The 15,927-nt window shown below is 33.2% G+C and overlaps 2 protein-coding genes and 1 pseudogene across 2 annotated transcripts; 2 read left to right on the top strand and 1 right to left on the bottom strand.

Annotated features, from left to right (window-relative positions):
* Window positions 1-3,477: 3,477 nt before the first annotated feature.
* On the bottom strand, window positions 3,478-4,301 carry LOC121391142 (THO complex subunit 7 homolog). The gene is made up of 2 exons (XM_041522868.1): window positions 4,128-4,301; window positions 3,478-3,798 (listed from the first exon to the last, which is right to left on the bottom strand). Exons 1-2 carry the CDS (start codon window positions 4,299-4,301, stop codon window positions 3,478-3,480), a joined length of 495 nt encoding a protein of 164 aa, XP_041378802.1.
* A 67-nt stretch (window positions 4,302-4,368) lies between these two features.
* LOC121391141 lies at window positions 4,369-6,542 on the top strand (annotated as a pseudogene).
* A 145-nt stretch (window positions 6,543-6,687) lies between these two features.
* On the top strand, window positions 6,688-15,389 carry LOC121391140 (tropomyosin alpha-1 chain-like; the record flags this gene model as incomplete). The annotated part of the gene is made up of 7 exons (XM_041522867.1): window positions 6,688-6,804; window positions 8,235-8,368; window positions 10,341-10,475; window positions 10,609-10,649; window positions 11,090-11,124; window positions 11,517-11,651; window positions 15,306-15,389. Coding segments are annotated over exons 1-7 (681 nt in total), but the record flags the coding sequence as incomplete, so codon positions are not given.
* Window positions 15,390-15,927: the final 538 nt, after the last annotated feature.

The following is a 15,927-nucleotide window of genomic DNA, read 5'->3' as shown; positions in this document are numbered from 1 at the left end:
AACTACGTGATATTAATCAACATATTACTTGCAGTTTGTGTGCGGGCTATCTCATTGATGCAACTACCATCACAGAATGTCTGCACACTTGTAAGAGAAAACAGATGGATGGAAGAATGAAACGATCATAATAAAAATGGTCTGATAGACAACAGACAAGGACAATATTTGTAGAATAAACACAGTTTGCCTAGATTTTATGTTTTTATTTGTTGATTATAGTGATGTACCACGCAGCATGTGGGTAGGTTGACCTCACACAAGACTAGGAATGAATTTAAATAACATTATATAACGAGCATAATACTTCAGTGTAGGAAGGGAAATAAAGTTATATTGAATTAGTCATATCCTTATTGTCATTGAGATAAGTGTTATTTAATCTGTTCATTTATTATTTTTTTAGTTTGCAAAGTTTGTATAGTCAAATATCTACAAAACTGTAACAACTGTCCTGTGTGTAATACAGTTGTACATGAGACACAACCATTATTAAATATTAGGTGAGTTGATCTTGTCCTTGTTTACCACTAGTGTATTACTACATTATTGAGTGGTTTAACTACTACTTGTAACAGTTGCCAAATGAACAGAGAACAAAACAATAGTTATAAACAATTAATGTTATACTAATAATATACTGGCTGAATATTACGTATATCTGTAGTGGTTTGATCTTTGCTGATATTAGCTGATATAGTTACTGTGGCATGAGCATTTTACTATATCATGTGGTTGCATGTTAAACATTGATTGTGAAAAATTTCAAAGAAAAAAATCACCTATTTGGGTACACTTTACTGTTGAAGATGACACAAAGTAGCATATGTAAAGGTTGTATCATCAAGAAGAGATAGAACTATTAAGGCATTCAATATAACTAATGTTGTTAACTACCTGAGGAGAAAACACAGCTGTATGATATTATTCACTTTATTACCAATCTATAATTATCAAACTGAAACTAATTATATCACATCAGCTATTGGTATCAGGTTTAATTGGAACTTTAATATCAGTTATTGGAGTATTGGTAAAGTCTTATATCGGTACAGCACTAATAACAAATATTGCTATTGTTAAATGGCCTTTAATTAGAAATACAGTTATTGTCTTTGTCATGTTCTTCCTCAAATATTTTCTATTGTTTTACAATTTGAACTCAGTTTGCCATCTAAAGTTTGAATTTTTTTGCACCTTGTCAAAAGTAATGATTCTTATGTTAATAATTAAATGGTTTGTATGTGAGTTTTTTAACAGATCTCAATTTTAGTTTGTAGTTTGTTAGTCATTCTTTGGTAAGGTGTGTTTTGTTAATTTTTACTAGAATTGTTTTTAAGATCTATATTTTATCATCAATTTTACTACACCTATGATATACAGTGCAAAATGTTGTATCTCAGTCTGTTATATTCACAGGATTAAGGGGGTACTACTTTGTAGAATGGTGTTTAGTGTTAAATGATCAAAGATCTTAATTAATTGTGTGATAACTTTTCTTAACTTGCCAAAAGAATCCAGATAATTGGGGGCTTTCTTTGACATATTTGTGGTAATTCTAAATTCTGTACACTGTTAGTTTGTTTATGAAATAAGAAACCATTTGTTAATAGAAATGGCAAATACACACTCACTCACTTTGATGATAGAACAAATGTTAATGTATGAATATAGTAGTAAGATGATATGTGATATGACATGTACCCTCATTACCCTCCTTATATGATGACAATATATACCCTTATTACCCCTCATATTATGATGACATATATCCTCATTATCCTTTTTATGATGATATATACCCTCATATTACGATGATATATACCCTCATTATCCCTCATATTGTGATGGCATATACCTTCGTTATCCTTGTATTATGACGACACATACTCTCATTACCCTCGTATTATGATGACATATACCCTCATACTATGGTGACATATATCCCTTAATAAACAGAACAATTACTAACTTTAATGATCTATTTATTTCTAGACCTGATCGTATTTGAGTTCTAGATGCAAGATATGTCTACAAACTAGTACCAGGCTGTATCAAAAGTAAGTTTGTTAATTTTCACATGTAGCTAGCTATGTGATGTGTCTCATTATATTCCTGATCAATTAAGTAACTCATAAACCATAGTTATTTACACATAATACCTATATCTATAGGTGAACAAAACGAAGAGAACTATTTTATCAACAAAGAGGTGAAGAAGATCTAGTGAGTTTACTATGTAGATCAGACCTTGTATCTAATAGAAAGGCATTAATAGTCCCGACTGACCAACTATTATTAGATAAGGCACTCATACACACATACTCAACTACAATTACTATAGTAACTGTCTTTATACTATGAGGATATTACTTTGTGTTTTTCCCTTTATAGATTCTCAACCACCACCTCCCGATCCTGTTAACACTGTCACTGAATTTTCTCAGTCACATTATAATAGAGATGATGATCTTCATTTCATTGAAATAGAACCTCATAGGTAAGACAATGAGAATGCCCCTCCCATTTTATTAGCACATTTTATATGAAGTGTATAAGTTATTGCAATCTTTAAAAGATAACAAGTACACAGTGGACCCAATTAACTTAAGTTTACTCCTGTAACAGCAATAGACTTATGATATTTACATGTACATGTATGTTACCATAGTGACTAGTTTCACTATTTAAGTCACAAGATAAAACAGTTGATATTACATTTTATTTCACTCTAGTTCAAATTCTGAGGACATCAATTTACAAGTAAGTTTAATACTTTTAGTAAAAAAGTTTACTACTAAAAACTAAATGTGTGTCTTTTGCATATCATAGGATCTCTCTCGTAAATATTTTCGTTGCTCATCTCGAGTTACAGTATTTTCATTTAAAGAAATTCTTACTGGGAAAATTAGCAGTCCCTCCACTTCATGATGTAAGTAACACATCAGTTAGCATAGTTATATAATCTGTTCTAACATTTAGCTGATCTTGTGTGTAAATGACAAGATACTACACAAAGACAATACCCTTAATTTATATGGTTATCATATTGGTTGAAGAAGGTAATGATTGTAATAACACTATATCATATTCTCACTTCTTTTCTCTTAGGAACCACCATTAGTATTGAGATATAAACTTAAGCCTCGATTAGGCTAAACTGATTTCCTAATATGGTCATTATTAACATCCCCTCATGTGTGTGTTTTGTTTACGTTTGTACAATAAAATGGATCATAATATCAATATATTATTTACTACCAATATTATTGTACACAAAATTTAACTGTTGCCAGTAGTTACCAGTGTAGTTAAACTGATCAAAGAACCTATTCCACACACACACACACACATGAGCATGCACTAAAATATAAACCAAGTTTGTTCTAGTTTTGGTGCCTTCATAAAATAAGTATATTAATTCTTCAAAAAAACATAGGAGGTATCACTATGTATTCCTGTGTGTGTAACGAATAGTTATGATATTTCCATTGGCGAAGAGAGATCATCTATCGCATCAGTATCCAATGTGTCCAGTAACTGATGTATTGAAAGAACTAATAAATGTCCTTGTTTACGACGTAAAGATAACTGCTCCGAGAGTTGAATATGTTTACTTGATAATTCTTCTAATTGTTTTTCGAGTTGATTTATTTTTGTTATCATGTCCTTTCGTGTGGTAGACTTTTGAATGATAGTGGCCATGGCGTCATATTCTTGACGATGTTGACGGACTAGTCTTGCATCGGAAAGCTCTCCTCTTAGAGTTTGAATGAGTTCTCGAGTTGTTTTTAATTTCTTTATCAACGGATTGTACTAATTCTTCATATTGGAGCTCTTCTTTCTTGTTCATAGTAAGTACTAACTCTGTTCTTGAGAACGCAAAGTCAACCTAGACAATGAAAGAGGACAACCCAAATAATAGCAAGTTGACTGCTCTGGTTACACAATTAAAAAGTTTATTGTTTAATAGTTATGGATTGAGCGTTGTGTTGCTGATCGTATTAAAATTGAAGCGTGTGAGACTCACTTAGTCATTTATAGGGTGTGGTTTAAGGCGGAGTCTCAAATTTGGCTCCATTTTCTGTGTTAATACTTATACACAAACAGATAGATAAAATGCATACCTGGCCTAAAGTAAAGAGCATCTTTTGAAAAGTGGCCTCATTTTCTTCCTCAGATAGAGAATCTGCTGCACACCATTTTAAAAAAGTCTTTAATAGACCTGTTAGTCTTCTGTCATCTTGTCCACTATCTCCCTCAACTGTCAATCTCTTACGAATAATATCATCTTCGTTCATTTTCTCCTTAGGACCACGTGTCTAGTAAAAGATTGAGCATGCGCAGTGGGTTACCCACGTGGAGAAAATGCCACTATCTGATTTTCTTCCATCACTAAAGGACAATCCTTATTTCGGAGCAGGTTTTGGACTTGTGGGAGTAGGTGCATTGATAGCTGTTCTAAGGAAGGGTGTACAATGGGGTACTGTTATGTTTAGACGTCATCTTATGATTACATTAGAGGTAGTGTTATTATTGTAGTGTTTTATATCTAATCTGTAATTGTACACTGTCTCTTAGTCAATATGTCATTGACAGAAAACATTGAACTTAATCTATAAAGTCTTTATTCTATAATTCCTGTAATATTACTTTCTCATAAGATACTACCTATAGTTTCTGCAGGAATCATACTTAGCTATAGTTAACATTTAAGATTTAGGGGATGAGGATCAGTTTAATATACAGGAAAGTATATACTTTGTGTTCCTATAAGCACTAGCTTCACATAAATGGCTACATTTATCATTAAGGACTCCAAAGATCTTGCTAATGGACCTTGCATGTCATACCTACACACATCGATTTTTTGTATCCAGACGTGATGACATACTGATTTAATAATCTCATTTTATGGTCCTTTGTGAAAATAATCAACTCTTGGAGACAAAGCTAAAATTATGTTAAACTTTTTTATAAGTTGTTTCTATCACTATTTTATAGCACTAGGACACACAGACACCATGTGTATGTGGACATGTGAGTGTTTTCTGGCTCTCTTTTTGCCTTTCTTCTCTATACTATGAGTTCCAGAGAGCCTGGAGACAAAGTTAATGTACTTAAGGTTTAATGTAAAAGAAGTTTAAAATAAAAGATGCCCTTTATAAAGAACCATACAACATTTTATAGGTACCCAGTAAAGACAAGAGTTACCAGTGGCTACTTCAATGGATAACTACTAATGTCAGTAAAACACAGCACCTGTCAGTGGAAACTAATTTCCATCAATTGGAAACAGGTTGTTATAATTAATTCAGTAGTACTTTACACACCTCCTTATAGGTAAGATAAATACTGAGTTTCGTTTTGTTCCTAGTCCCGGGATACATTTCTTTTGGTATAAGAGAAATCTAGTACGTGTTGAAAGAAACAGGTAAGTCATACTTACCTAATGATGCATAGATACAAGTAGTTATCAGAGATATAGTATGTATGTATATGTGTATATACATTAGTACCTTATATGGTAATTGTTATGATCAATGAACTGATGGTAATATGCCTTTACTACATACAGTTAGATATATAGCTATCCATATGACATTGTGCTATTGTTATCGTTGCTATATCTTATAGAGAGAAACAAATGGTTGATCTAACTCATGGCATCCCATGGGAGACAGTGACATTAACCTCAGTTGGTCGAAATAGAAACTTGTATTTTGATATGTTAGATGAGGCACGACAACTTGCTCTAGAAAGCCATGAAGGCAAGACCATCGTGTATGTACCCATGGGTGCTGAATGGAGGCAATTTGGTTATCCTAGAAAACGTCGTCCAATCATGTCAGTTATTTTAGATCAAGGTCTATCTGACAACATGGTGTCAGATGTGCGTGAATTTATCTCTAATTCACAGTGTATATGAACAGAGGAATCCCGTATCGCCGTGGTTACCTATTATATGGACCACCTGGTTGTGGTAAAAGCAGTTTCATTACAGCTTTGGCAGGAGAATTTAGAATACAGTATATGTTTACTGAATTTAAGTGAGCGAGAAATGTCTGATGATCGACTGAAACCATTTATTAAGCATAGCACCAGAACAAAGTATTATTTATTAGAAGACTAGATGCTGCTTTCACCAGTAGAGAAGAATCCAAGCAAATAAGACTGCTTATGAGGGATTGAGTCGGTTAACGCTAAGTGGACTATTAAATGCACTAGATGGCGTCGCCTCAGCTGAGGGTCGTATTGTTGTCATGACTACCAACTATTTAGAACGACTTGACCCAGCTTTGATTCGTCCTGGTCGTGTTGATATTAAATTATTAATTGACTATGCTAGTGAGTATCAATTAGAACAAATGTTTTCTCGTTTTTTATCCCGAAGCTTCTCTAGCTAAATCTCGATTGTTTGCACAATCTGTGTCAAAATGAACAGACAGTTTAGTTTAGCAGAGATACAAGGATATTTTATGCTCTATAAAACGGATCCAGATTCAGCTCTTAATAACTTACATAGTTTAAGTAACAGATAGTTATTAATTTTTTTAATATTTGTTGTTAATAAGAATGCGGTTTTGCCGGATGTGGTTAAGAGAGTCGCAATATAAATAGTAAGCTATGCGTGCTTCTAACCACATTTTAATCGCTTTAGATACACGTCTGTGAAGTAACTTAGAAATGGCTGAGGGTATTAGAAAGAAGATCGAAAAATTCAAGAGGGATGCCGAAGATGCTCGAACTGCAGCAGAAGAGGCTGAGGCAGAGAAGAAGGCAGCCCTTGAAGAACTTGATAACGTAAAATTAATATTCCTAACACTGAACATTGATACGTAACACATAATTTTAAATAGATTTTTTGTATTTTGTCTACAGAAAGAAAAAGAAATTGATGATCTGAAACGTAAAGTTAGGATTCTTAATGACGATCTTGAAACCACAGAGAATCGTCTGACATTAGCTCAAGAGAAAGCTAATACATACGAGAAACAATTAGATGATACACAGAGGTATATAAAAGAATGTACTACTACTTCAGTTTGGATTGTTAATAGCATAATAGATAATTGTTAATAGCATAATAGATTAATTGTTAATAGCATAATAGATTAATTGTTAATAGCATAATAGATTAATTGTTAATAGCATAATAGATAATTGTTAATAGCATAATAGATTAATTGTTAATAGCATAATAGATTAATTGTTAATAGCATAATTATTATTAGTCCCAAATGTCTTACGTTCCTAACCCCCAAGATGTTAGAAATGTGTGTGAATCATTCATGTAAAAAATAGATCCAACCATAGTATAGTATGGACATTTTTAAAATACTTGTCTTATTGTGATTTCAAGTTAAAAGGTGATCTCATTTGACAACAGACAATGTTATTTTCAATGCAATAAATTATAAAACAATTCCTCAATTTACTCAAACTCTTTCCCTAATAATACACTCTAACATAATTCACTTGTGAGCATTCCTTTGGAGTTTATAGTAATAGCAGTAGACCACAGGAAAGGTAACCAATACAACAGTTTTACATCAACCACAGAGACATCTGTCCTTGTCTGTCAACATATCCCAACACCATACATACCATAACTAGTCACTTTTAGCTAATAGTTGCTAATACATTGATGGGACTACAGAATCCTTATTTGTTGTTTGTTGTATTCAATAATTATTGTTAAATATAATTAATTTATTTAAAATCTAGTTTTGGTCCTTTCTTGTTTAACATGTTTCTCACCACCTTGTGTGTACCTTCCTTTACAGTACTGTAAAATGTTCTTAAGAATAGAAGCTAATTCATTGACTCTAGTTTCTAACATTTTATATGCAACTCTATCTCTTATGCTGTCATTATATCATTTTCATGATGTAGTGATAATCACTCTCAGGATGTCATAGCCAATCCTTACTCTATGCTTTTGCCAATTTGATTATTAGCAAATGCCCATATTTGGGTACTACTGGTAGTTGCTGTATTCCAAATATTTGGTTTGAACTATTCCTGCAATTAAGAAATAAAACATCTACTCTTTTTATTTTCTATGACAGAGAGAGGCAGTTTAGCTTCCTATCGTGAAAAATACGAGAAAGCTACAGATGAGCTGGATAAACGTATGAAGAATTACGCGAGGCTGAAGCCAAACGAGATAAGGTTTAATTGACTCTTCCTCCTGTTATTTAATTGATAATTAAATACTTTGTTTATTGTAGGCTGAAGAGGATTATAGAACTCTCGAACGTCGTTCCAAGTTACTAGAAGATGACCTAGCGCAAGCTGAAGACCAATTGGATGACTTGAAAGATCAAGTGAAAAAGTTGGAGAATGAGCTTGATGAGGTCTCAAGGTATTGTTTAGTGTTATTATTGGCTTTGTTGTGGTTTGATGGAGGCATGTATGGAACTATCAAATGTTCAATTTGTTATGTTGTTAGTATTGATTTCTCTCCTTTTGACCAAATATGGTCATGCTTTCATGTGATGTGATTTAGTGTTACTGGTTAGCTAACAAATGCCACTGTAGTAATTAGTATACACTGGTTAATATATCTATTGCTAACATTGATATTCTTTGAACATAACATACATTCCTGTGTTGGCAAGTAACTTGTGTGGGTTGTTTATGCTTGAACTGAACTGTCATGACTGTTGTGTTTCCTTTTTCTATTTTACCTCTCCTCTCCTCTCTGTCTCTCCTCTCTCTCTCTCCTCTCTCTCCTCTCTCTCTCTCTCTCTCTCTCTCTCTCTCTCTCTCTCTCTCTCCTCTCTCTCTCTCTCTCTCTCTTCTCTCTTCTCTCATCTCTCTCATCCTCTCCCCTCTCTCTCTCTCTCTCTCTCTCTCTCTCTCTCCATCTCTCTCTCTCTCTCTCTCGCTCTCTCCTCTCTCTCTCTCTCTCTCTCTCTCCTCACAGAGAAAGGGATACTCTGTCTCAGAAACTGGAAAGAGCTTTAAGTAAGTTCATACTATATAAACTGATGACAATGGCAACATTGTCATGTTTTTTTAGAAAACCTTTCTATCCATTTTATACAATATAATAAATAATCTTTGAACACATATTTCATAGCCTTACACATTGCAGTTTGTAAAATTGAAAGAATTAAATGATTTACTCTTGGTTAGAACTTAGAGTGTGGTTATCAGAGAGATATCTTATGTAGTGAAGTGAGATACTATACAGCTTGGTTAAAACTCACTTAAAAGTGTCAAATAATAATCATTGTTGCCATGACTACATTTCATATTTATATTCCTTCTTAAGATGAGAAAGACCAAGAAACAGAGAAATATTTGAAAACTAAACAAGAATTGGAAGACACACTGGCATCGTTGGAAGGCATCGACGATATTTAATGATCTGACAGTCTCCGTACATGTTCAAAAATTTAGTATTAAAATTAATGATAATTTATCTGTTTATTCAAACTAGTCAGTGTTTAGTAGTGTTATTCACTTTTTATTTGATTGTATGATAATAGTAATAACTGCTATTTTCCCAGTCATTTCTCATTTAATGTATTTTTTGAAGTAGCTTTTAAAATTTTATTTTTACTTGCAAAAGTAAATTAAGTCATTATGGTTAATTATAGTGGGTGTGGCTATCGTAGCTATGGAGCAGTTAAAGAAGAAAATAGCTGCTTATCGTGAAGAAATTAACACTGAGAGAGAAAGAGCTGAAGAAGCTGAACGAGAAAGAAAAGTCGCCGAAGAGAAAGCTGATGTGTACGTTGTAATCATAAACGCCAAATAAATAATAGAAGTATTTCGTTCTACCTAATTGTATGCGCGTATTTGTAAAGTACTGAGAAACTTTGCTTGAAGTTTTTAACGTATGTTATATAAAGAAATATTTGAATAGACTTCCAGTACTCTAGTGAAGTAAGTAGACTAATGTAGTTACTACACAACTACAAGTAGTTGTATTAGACTTTCTATGTCAGTGTCATTCAATGTAGTGAGGTATCAATATAAATTAATGCCATTGGTTTGTCAATATGTAATACAAAGTTAGTGGAGATATCTTTATAAAAAACAATCCTTTAATTTCTACAATTGTAGTCTTGAAATATTGATATTAGCAAATTACTATATGGACGTGTGAAAGTTTGACAGATTACCACCTATAACAATACTTAATACTCTGTGTTGTTATATGCTATTAGATACAGACACAATTTAGCTGACATTATGTTTAAGCTCATTTTGAAAGTTCATTTGTCAAATGAATGTTTAAAATATGTTTGACAGTTCTTAAACACACACTCATCCTGTTATAAAATGACTTACCTTATGTTCTTTATTTATTTTTTTATTATTAGCTTACCCTTGAGTTTAGAAGATGTCAAACGTAAGCTACAACTTGTTGAAGCTGACCTTGAGACAACTGAAGATAGGTTGCAGATATGTGAGAATAGGAAGAGAGAATTAGAAAATGAAAATGAAGACATGAAAAGGTGTGTCTGTCTGTCTGTCTTCTTAAACATTTATGACCTAATGAATTGTTTATATCATTCTTTCTTTAAAAATTAATTTCTGTGGTGTGCAGCTGGTCAAACATAATTATAATTTTAATCTCTTCATTTGTAGGACTATTGATTCACTCAATCGTACAATTGATAAATTAGAGAGTAAGTGATATAATTTTGTGTCAATCAAGTTAATGTGAAAATATCTTAAAAGATTCATTAATACTATGTTGACAGTTTAAAATTCACTATCTCCACAATATAACTGAGTTAACTGAAAGAAACAATAAAAAATCCTCTTCACTAAGAATCAGTAGTCGATATTATATTAGCAAGTGTATCTATGATGTTCCTAAATGGTCATGGTCACGGATAATTACCTTCATTTTAACCTAGTATAACTAATAAATCTAGTACCATTATCACCATTCCTAATATATAGTAACATATCATTGACACTATATATCATTAGCCTTGGCATTTTTCATTCAATCTTGTGTAATGAGCCATTAATGCTATAGGAGTTCTATGTATATTACAGTTTTATGTAGCTATAGACACTCTTGTGTGTCAAATCTTTGTATTTTTGTTAATTTATGTAGGAGATCTAGAAGATATGACTCGTCAACGTGACAAGGTTGTTAAAGACCCTTGAGGATACGCTTGCCGAATGTGAAGATCTTTAAATTTTCTTAATTGTAAATTGATTAGTTCAGTTAAACTTTGTTCTAGCAAAACAAATAGTGTTTTTCTTTTTTTGTAACTAGAATTATTATTGGTAAATCAACAAATTTCATTTTTTTGCAATAAAAAGGTGTGGTTTATATCTCTCTAAAATGGAGTTCTGTGTGTGTACTTGTACGATTTGTGGAGTAGTAATTCTACTCGTTTTTGTTATGCTTTACTCGGCAGCTGCTAGGAAGAAATATTTGATTAAGGGAAAACACATACTAGTGAGTAGTATAATACTCATAATTATAGTCGGGATTATTATTGACTTTTTGTCAATTGGAATCTATTTATTTTCAGGTGACTGGAGGCTCTAGTGGTATTGGTAAAGCTGTTGCCAGGGAAGCCTTACAACGAGGAGCCAGTCATGTGACACTTGTAGCTCGAAACAAGGTTCAAAATGTCCACACCATTGCTCTTGTAGAAATCCAACAGGTTTCCTGTATAGCCAGCCCCTCCCACTATAGAACTGGTGGGAGGGGCTAGTTGATATTAGGGTAGATGGTTTTAAAAGTTGTCCATCCATCTCCATTATCAGAGAACTAGTAATACTAGATTTGTTTGGTCCCTCCCCCCCACACACACATATTCCTCCTCCTCTTTCCACCTGAGACAAGAAGTAGATTTGAAATATGATCGTTAGTATATTTGCCTTGACAATAACATTTGATAAGCTTTATATAATTTTGTAATGATATTGACATTATCTATGTTATAAATGTTACAATAACTGCTATACACAAATCATCAAATATTATATTATATAGTGAGATTACTTGTTTTCTTTGTCCATTTTAGGAAAAGCTACATTCTGTTAAACAAGAGTTGACTTCTCTTTTATCATAACCAAACTGTTGATGTTATATCTATTGATGTTGGTGAACCTGATGCTGAGACTAAAATAAGAGATGTATGTATAATAAATGGACCTTGAACAGATATAGATAGATAGATAGATAGATGGATGGACTTAAAGGAAAGACAGAAAGATAATCAATCAAATTGGCTCATTGTTGTTAATTTTGGTCATCAGCTTTCTTTTCCATATTGTCAGGCCTTGTCAGACATGGCCTCCAGTAGATGTTGTTGTTAATTCAGCTGGTATCACTCACACAGCATCATTACTTGAAACAAGTCGCGAAGTATTCCAGGTAACCTATAACTAGTAACCTCATTTGAGTATCACTAATGTCTTTTTGTATGTATTATATATTATATACAATTTGAGCTACGTGATCTTAGTATATATATGTTTCTCCACAGTCTCTGTTTAATACAAACATAATGGGCAGTGTTGCTGTGACTCGAGCTGTTTCTGCCTACAATGAAAGACAGACAAACTGGTCATATTGTTTTTTATAGACTCTCAAGCTGGACAGGTTTTTAGCAATAAAATATAATTTTGTATATGATTACTTAAGCCTTCTTTAGTTTCCTTTTTATGGCTACAGTGCTTATGGTTCTTCTAAGTTTGCTTGAGAGGACTAGCTGAGGTTCTTGCGATGGAACTTCAACCTTATAATATTCATGTTAGTATTTCTTTTCCTCCTGATACTGGTAAGTTAGATACATTAATGGTATGTAGATATATATTAATAGTATGTATTGTTTCTGGATATCCCTCAATTATATTAATAGTATGTAGTGTTTTCTAGATATCCCTCAGTTATATTAATAGTATGTATTGTTTTCTAGATATCCCTCAGTTATATTAATAGTATGTATTGTTTCTAGATATCCCTCAGTTATATTAATAGTATGTATTGTTTCTAGATATATATTAACAGTATGTATTGTTTCTAGATACCCCTCAATTATATTAATAGTATGTATTGTTTCTAGATATCCCTCAGTTATATTAATAGTATGTATTGTTTCTAGATACCCCTCAATTATATTAATAGTATGTATTGTTTCTAGATACCCCTCAATTACATGATGAAGCCAAATATCGCACTCCCATGATAAAGGAGCTTGCTTCTTATGGGACAGTCTTAAAACCAGAACAAGTTGCTAGTGAGGTGTGTGTTCTTATCATCACTGTATCAACACTACTGTTCTACTTGTCCCTCTTACACATAGTCATTGTATAAATTGATTTTCTCTTGCGGTAATACTGGTATATTATACAGGAAATATATAAGAATGTGGGGGTGAGGCAATTAATTGGATTTAAATATTTGATAATAGTTAGTACAGTCAATAAATGACTGTATAACTGTAGTATACTTAAACTTGAGAGCATGTGTGCGTCCTCACACAGCAATGTGTGGGAGGGGACACAAGTCACTCCTATCCCCCCCCTCGATTCCCTGATCCTACTGGAGGCTAATGGCATGTGGAACACTTCATAATTCAATTGAGCTAATTGCATGCTCTTAATATTACTAAATTATATTATATTAGTTTCATTCTCATTTGATTGTAATAGATTTATTTGTAAACTATCACTTACTTTATTATTAGATATTGACTGGTATTGAAAGACAACAATATGCCATACATCATGGGATTTGATGGGTTTTATGTTAAAGATATTGACAGCAGGTTACAGCTCCAGTTTCGTCATTGTTGGAAGTAGTTACACAGGTCAGTGCATGTAAATGACAGTACATTGTACAGTCCTTGAAATTTGTTCTTTAATTTAGATATTTTTAATGGGTCTCTTTCGATTTGTTGCTCTTGGCTATCTCTTCCAATTCAATAGGATTGTAGCTCGACACCTTAAGAAGAAGAGCTAAAGAAATAACACTAGCTTTTTAGATGTTAGTATTATTTAGTAGTTCTATTGGGAGTGAAACATTGTAACTTTTCAATTAGGACAAAAATGATTCAATAATTTATAATATATTACAATCAATTGCAACCTGTTTTGTAGTATGTCACACATATATACTTGTAACCTTGTAAATTAAATGAAATATTTGAATTATGTCAGTTTGTATAAGCGCAACGCTATAAATAATTTTATTTAAAAACTAATGAATACTATTAAATTCAAACTTGGGTGGAGCAGCTCTATATAGTCAACAACATAAAGGTATGAGATATCATAGTGTCATTGCTCTATATTTTATAATGCTTTCTGCAGGCAACTACAATGCCATATACTGTTAAATACTATGGTAGTTTCAATCCATACTATGTCAAATTGTATGGAGACTTTGGGACGAGGACTAAAGGTTATCCATAGACGAGCTGTTACAGAAATTGAGACTGATAAATCAACAAATGAAGATGACTTACTAGATAACCTACTAGAGGAAGATGTAGACACTGAAGGGAGTTATAAAGTTCATGAATGCCCAGTTTAGTCTTTTGTTTGCTTGGAAACCAGTGAAGAGGTTATCAAAAACGTTCCACTGGCACTTCTCGTAACGATACTCACTTCTCATAGAATTGAAGAGCTCTGATGACAGCAGAGGTGTACATGTATACAAGGTGTACTCTTCTAAACACAAGCAAAAAGTGGAAGTAGCTTTAGAAGAAGTACAATACGTTTCTACAGCCCGTAATTGGAGTGTCACTTTCTGAAGGTCTTTTAAAAGCCTTGATCCTTCCAAAACCTAAGTCAGTACATGAGCTACCTAAAACAATGAGTAATTATATAATGAAGACTGTACCACAGCATAAAGACCATTGGAATTCACTGATTAGGTCACGATTAAATGAGCGTTCTCTGCTACACCATGCATCTGAATTGAATGTGATAGCTGTGTTGAAATCACCATTAGACACATAACGTGGAGTTGATACTTGGTGATCCAATCACTGGCACTACTCTTGTTCATCTAGCTGTTCAAACACCAGTCATGAACGACTCAGAGATACTTTGGCAATGTTACGTAGTTCTCTTCCTAATAAAAAGTACCAGGAATACATTAGTCGATCAAAATAGAGATGGCTTTTCAACTGTTTTAAATAACACGACGTCGGTCTGTAGCTGTGTCTGTTAAGAAACAACCCAGTGTTTTCATCTTTGAGTGTAATATCTGAAGAACTAATTACTTCTAGGTCTTCTAACAGGGTAAGACCTAAAAACATACTAAGTAACAGTGTTTATCTTTACATTGTTCTTTTTATTTACAGGACGCTCGTAGAAGCAGTGTTAAAGTTTACTCCTTTGAGTTAGGGGCAGTCACCCCTATCGTGTTAGCTGTTAGAAATAATTGTGTACGTAGCGTCCATTATCTCTTAGTTCGATGGTGCTGATCCTAACTATCAGGATCCAGTCAAAGGAATGACTCTTTACATATTGCTGCTGTTCTCTGTAATGTATCTATTATTAAGTTACTACTTGCCTTTGATGCTGATCTAACACTGACTGATGGTGAAGGTAAGACACCAGTTGATATAGCTAAAGAAAGAGAGGGAGATGGTACCGAGGAATGTGTCGCCTGTGATGGAGAAAGTTGCCCAGCTAAGAAGAGAGGGACATTTTGGTGGACTTGCATTAGGGGATGAAGGCAGAGAAGAACAATTTGCAGAAAGAAGGTGAAGATTCTAGTCTGCAGGAAGTAGTCGAGGCTACTGTTACTATAACTGAAAATGAACAAGATAGAGAGGAAGGAAAACTGCAGAAAGTGAAGAATTGAAGAGAAGGATGGTACATTCTAAAACACCGACAGTGTCAGAGAAAATGACGATTATATTGTTCTTCTTTCATTTGATGGAGGAGGGACTCAAACTGTTGTTGCTGCATATTTGTTGT

This window comes from Gigantopelta aegis, unplaced genomic scaffold (genome assembly GCF_016097555.1).
Source record: "Gigantopelta aegis isolate Gae_Host unplaced genomic scaffold, Gae_host_genome ctg1804_pilon_pilon:::debris, whole genome shotgun sequence".
NCBI lineage: Eukaryota > Metazoa > Mollusca > Gastropoda > Neomphalida > Peltospiridae > Gigantopelta > Gigantopelta aegis.
Note: the sequence above shows the minus strand (reverse complement) of the source record. Positions and strands in the feature narration are given on the sequence as shown.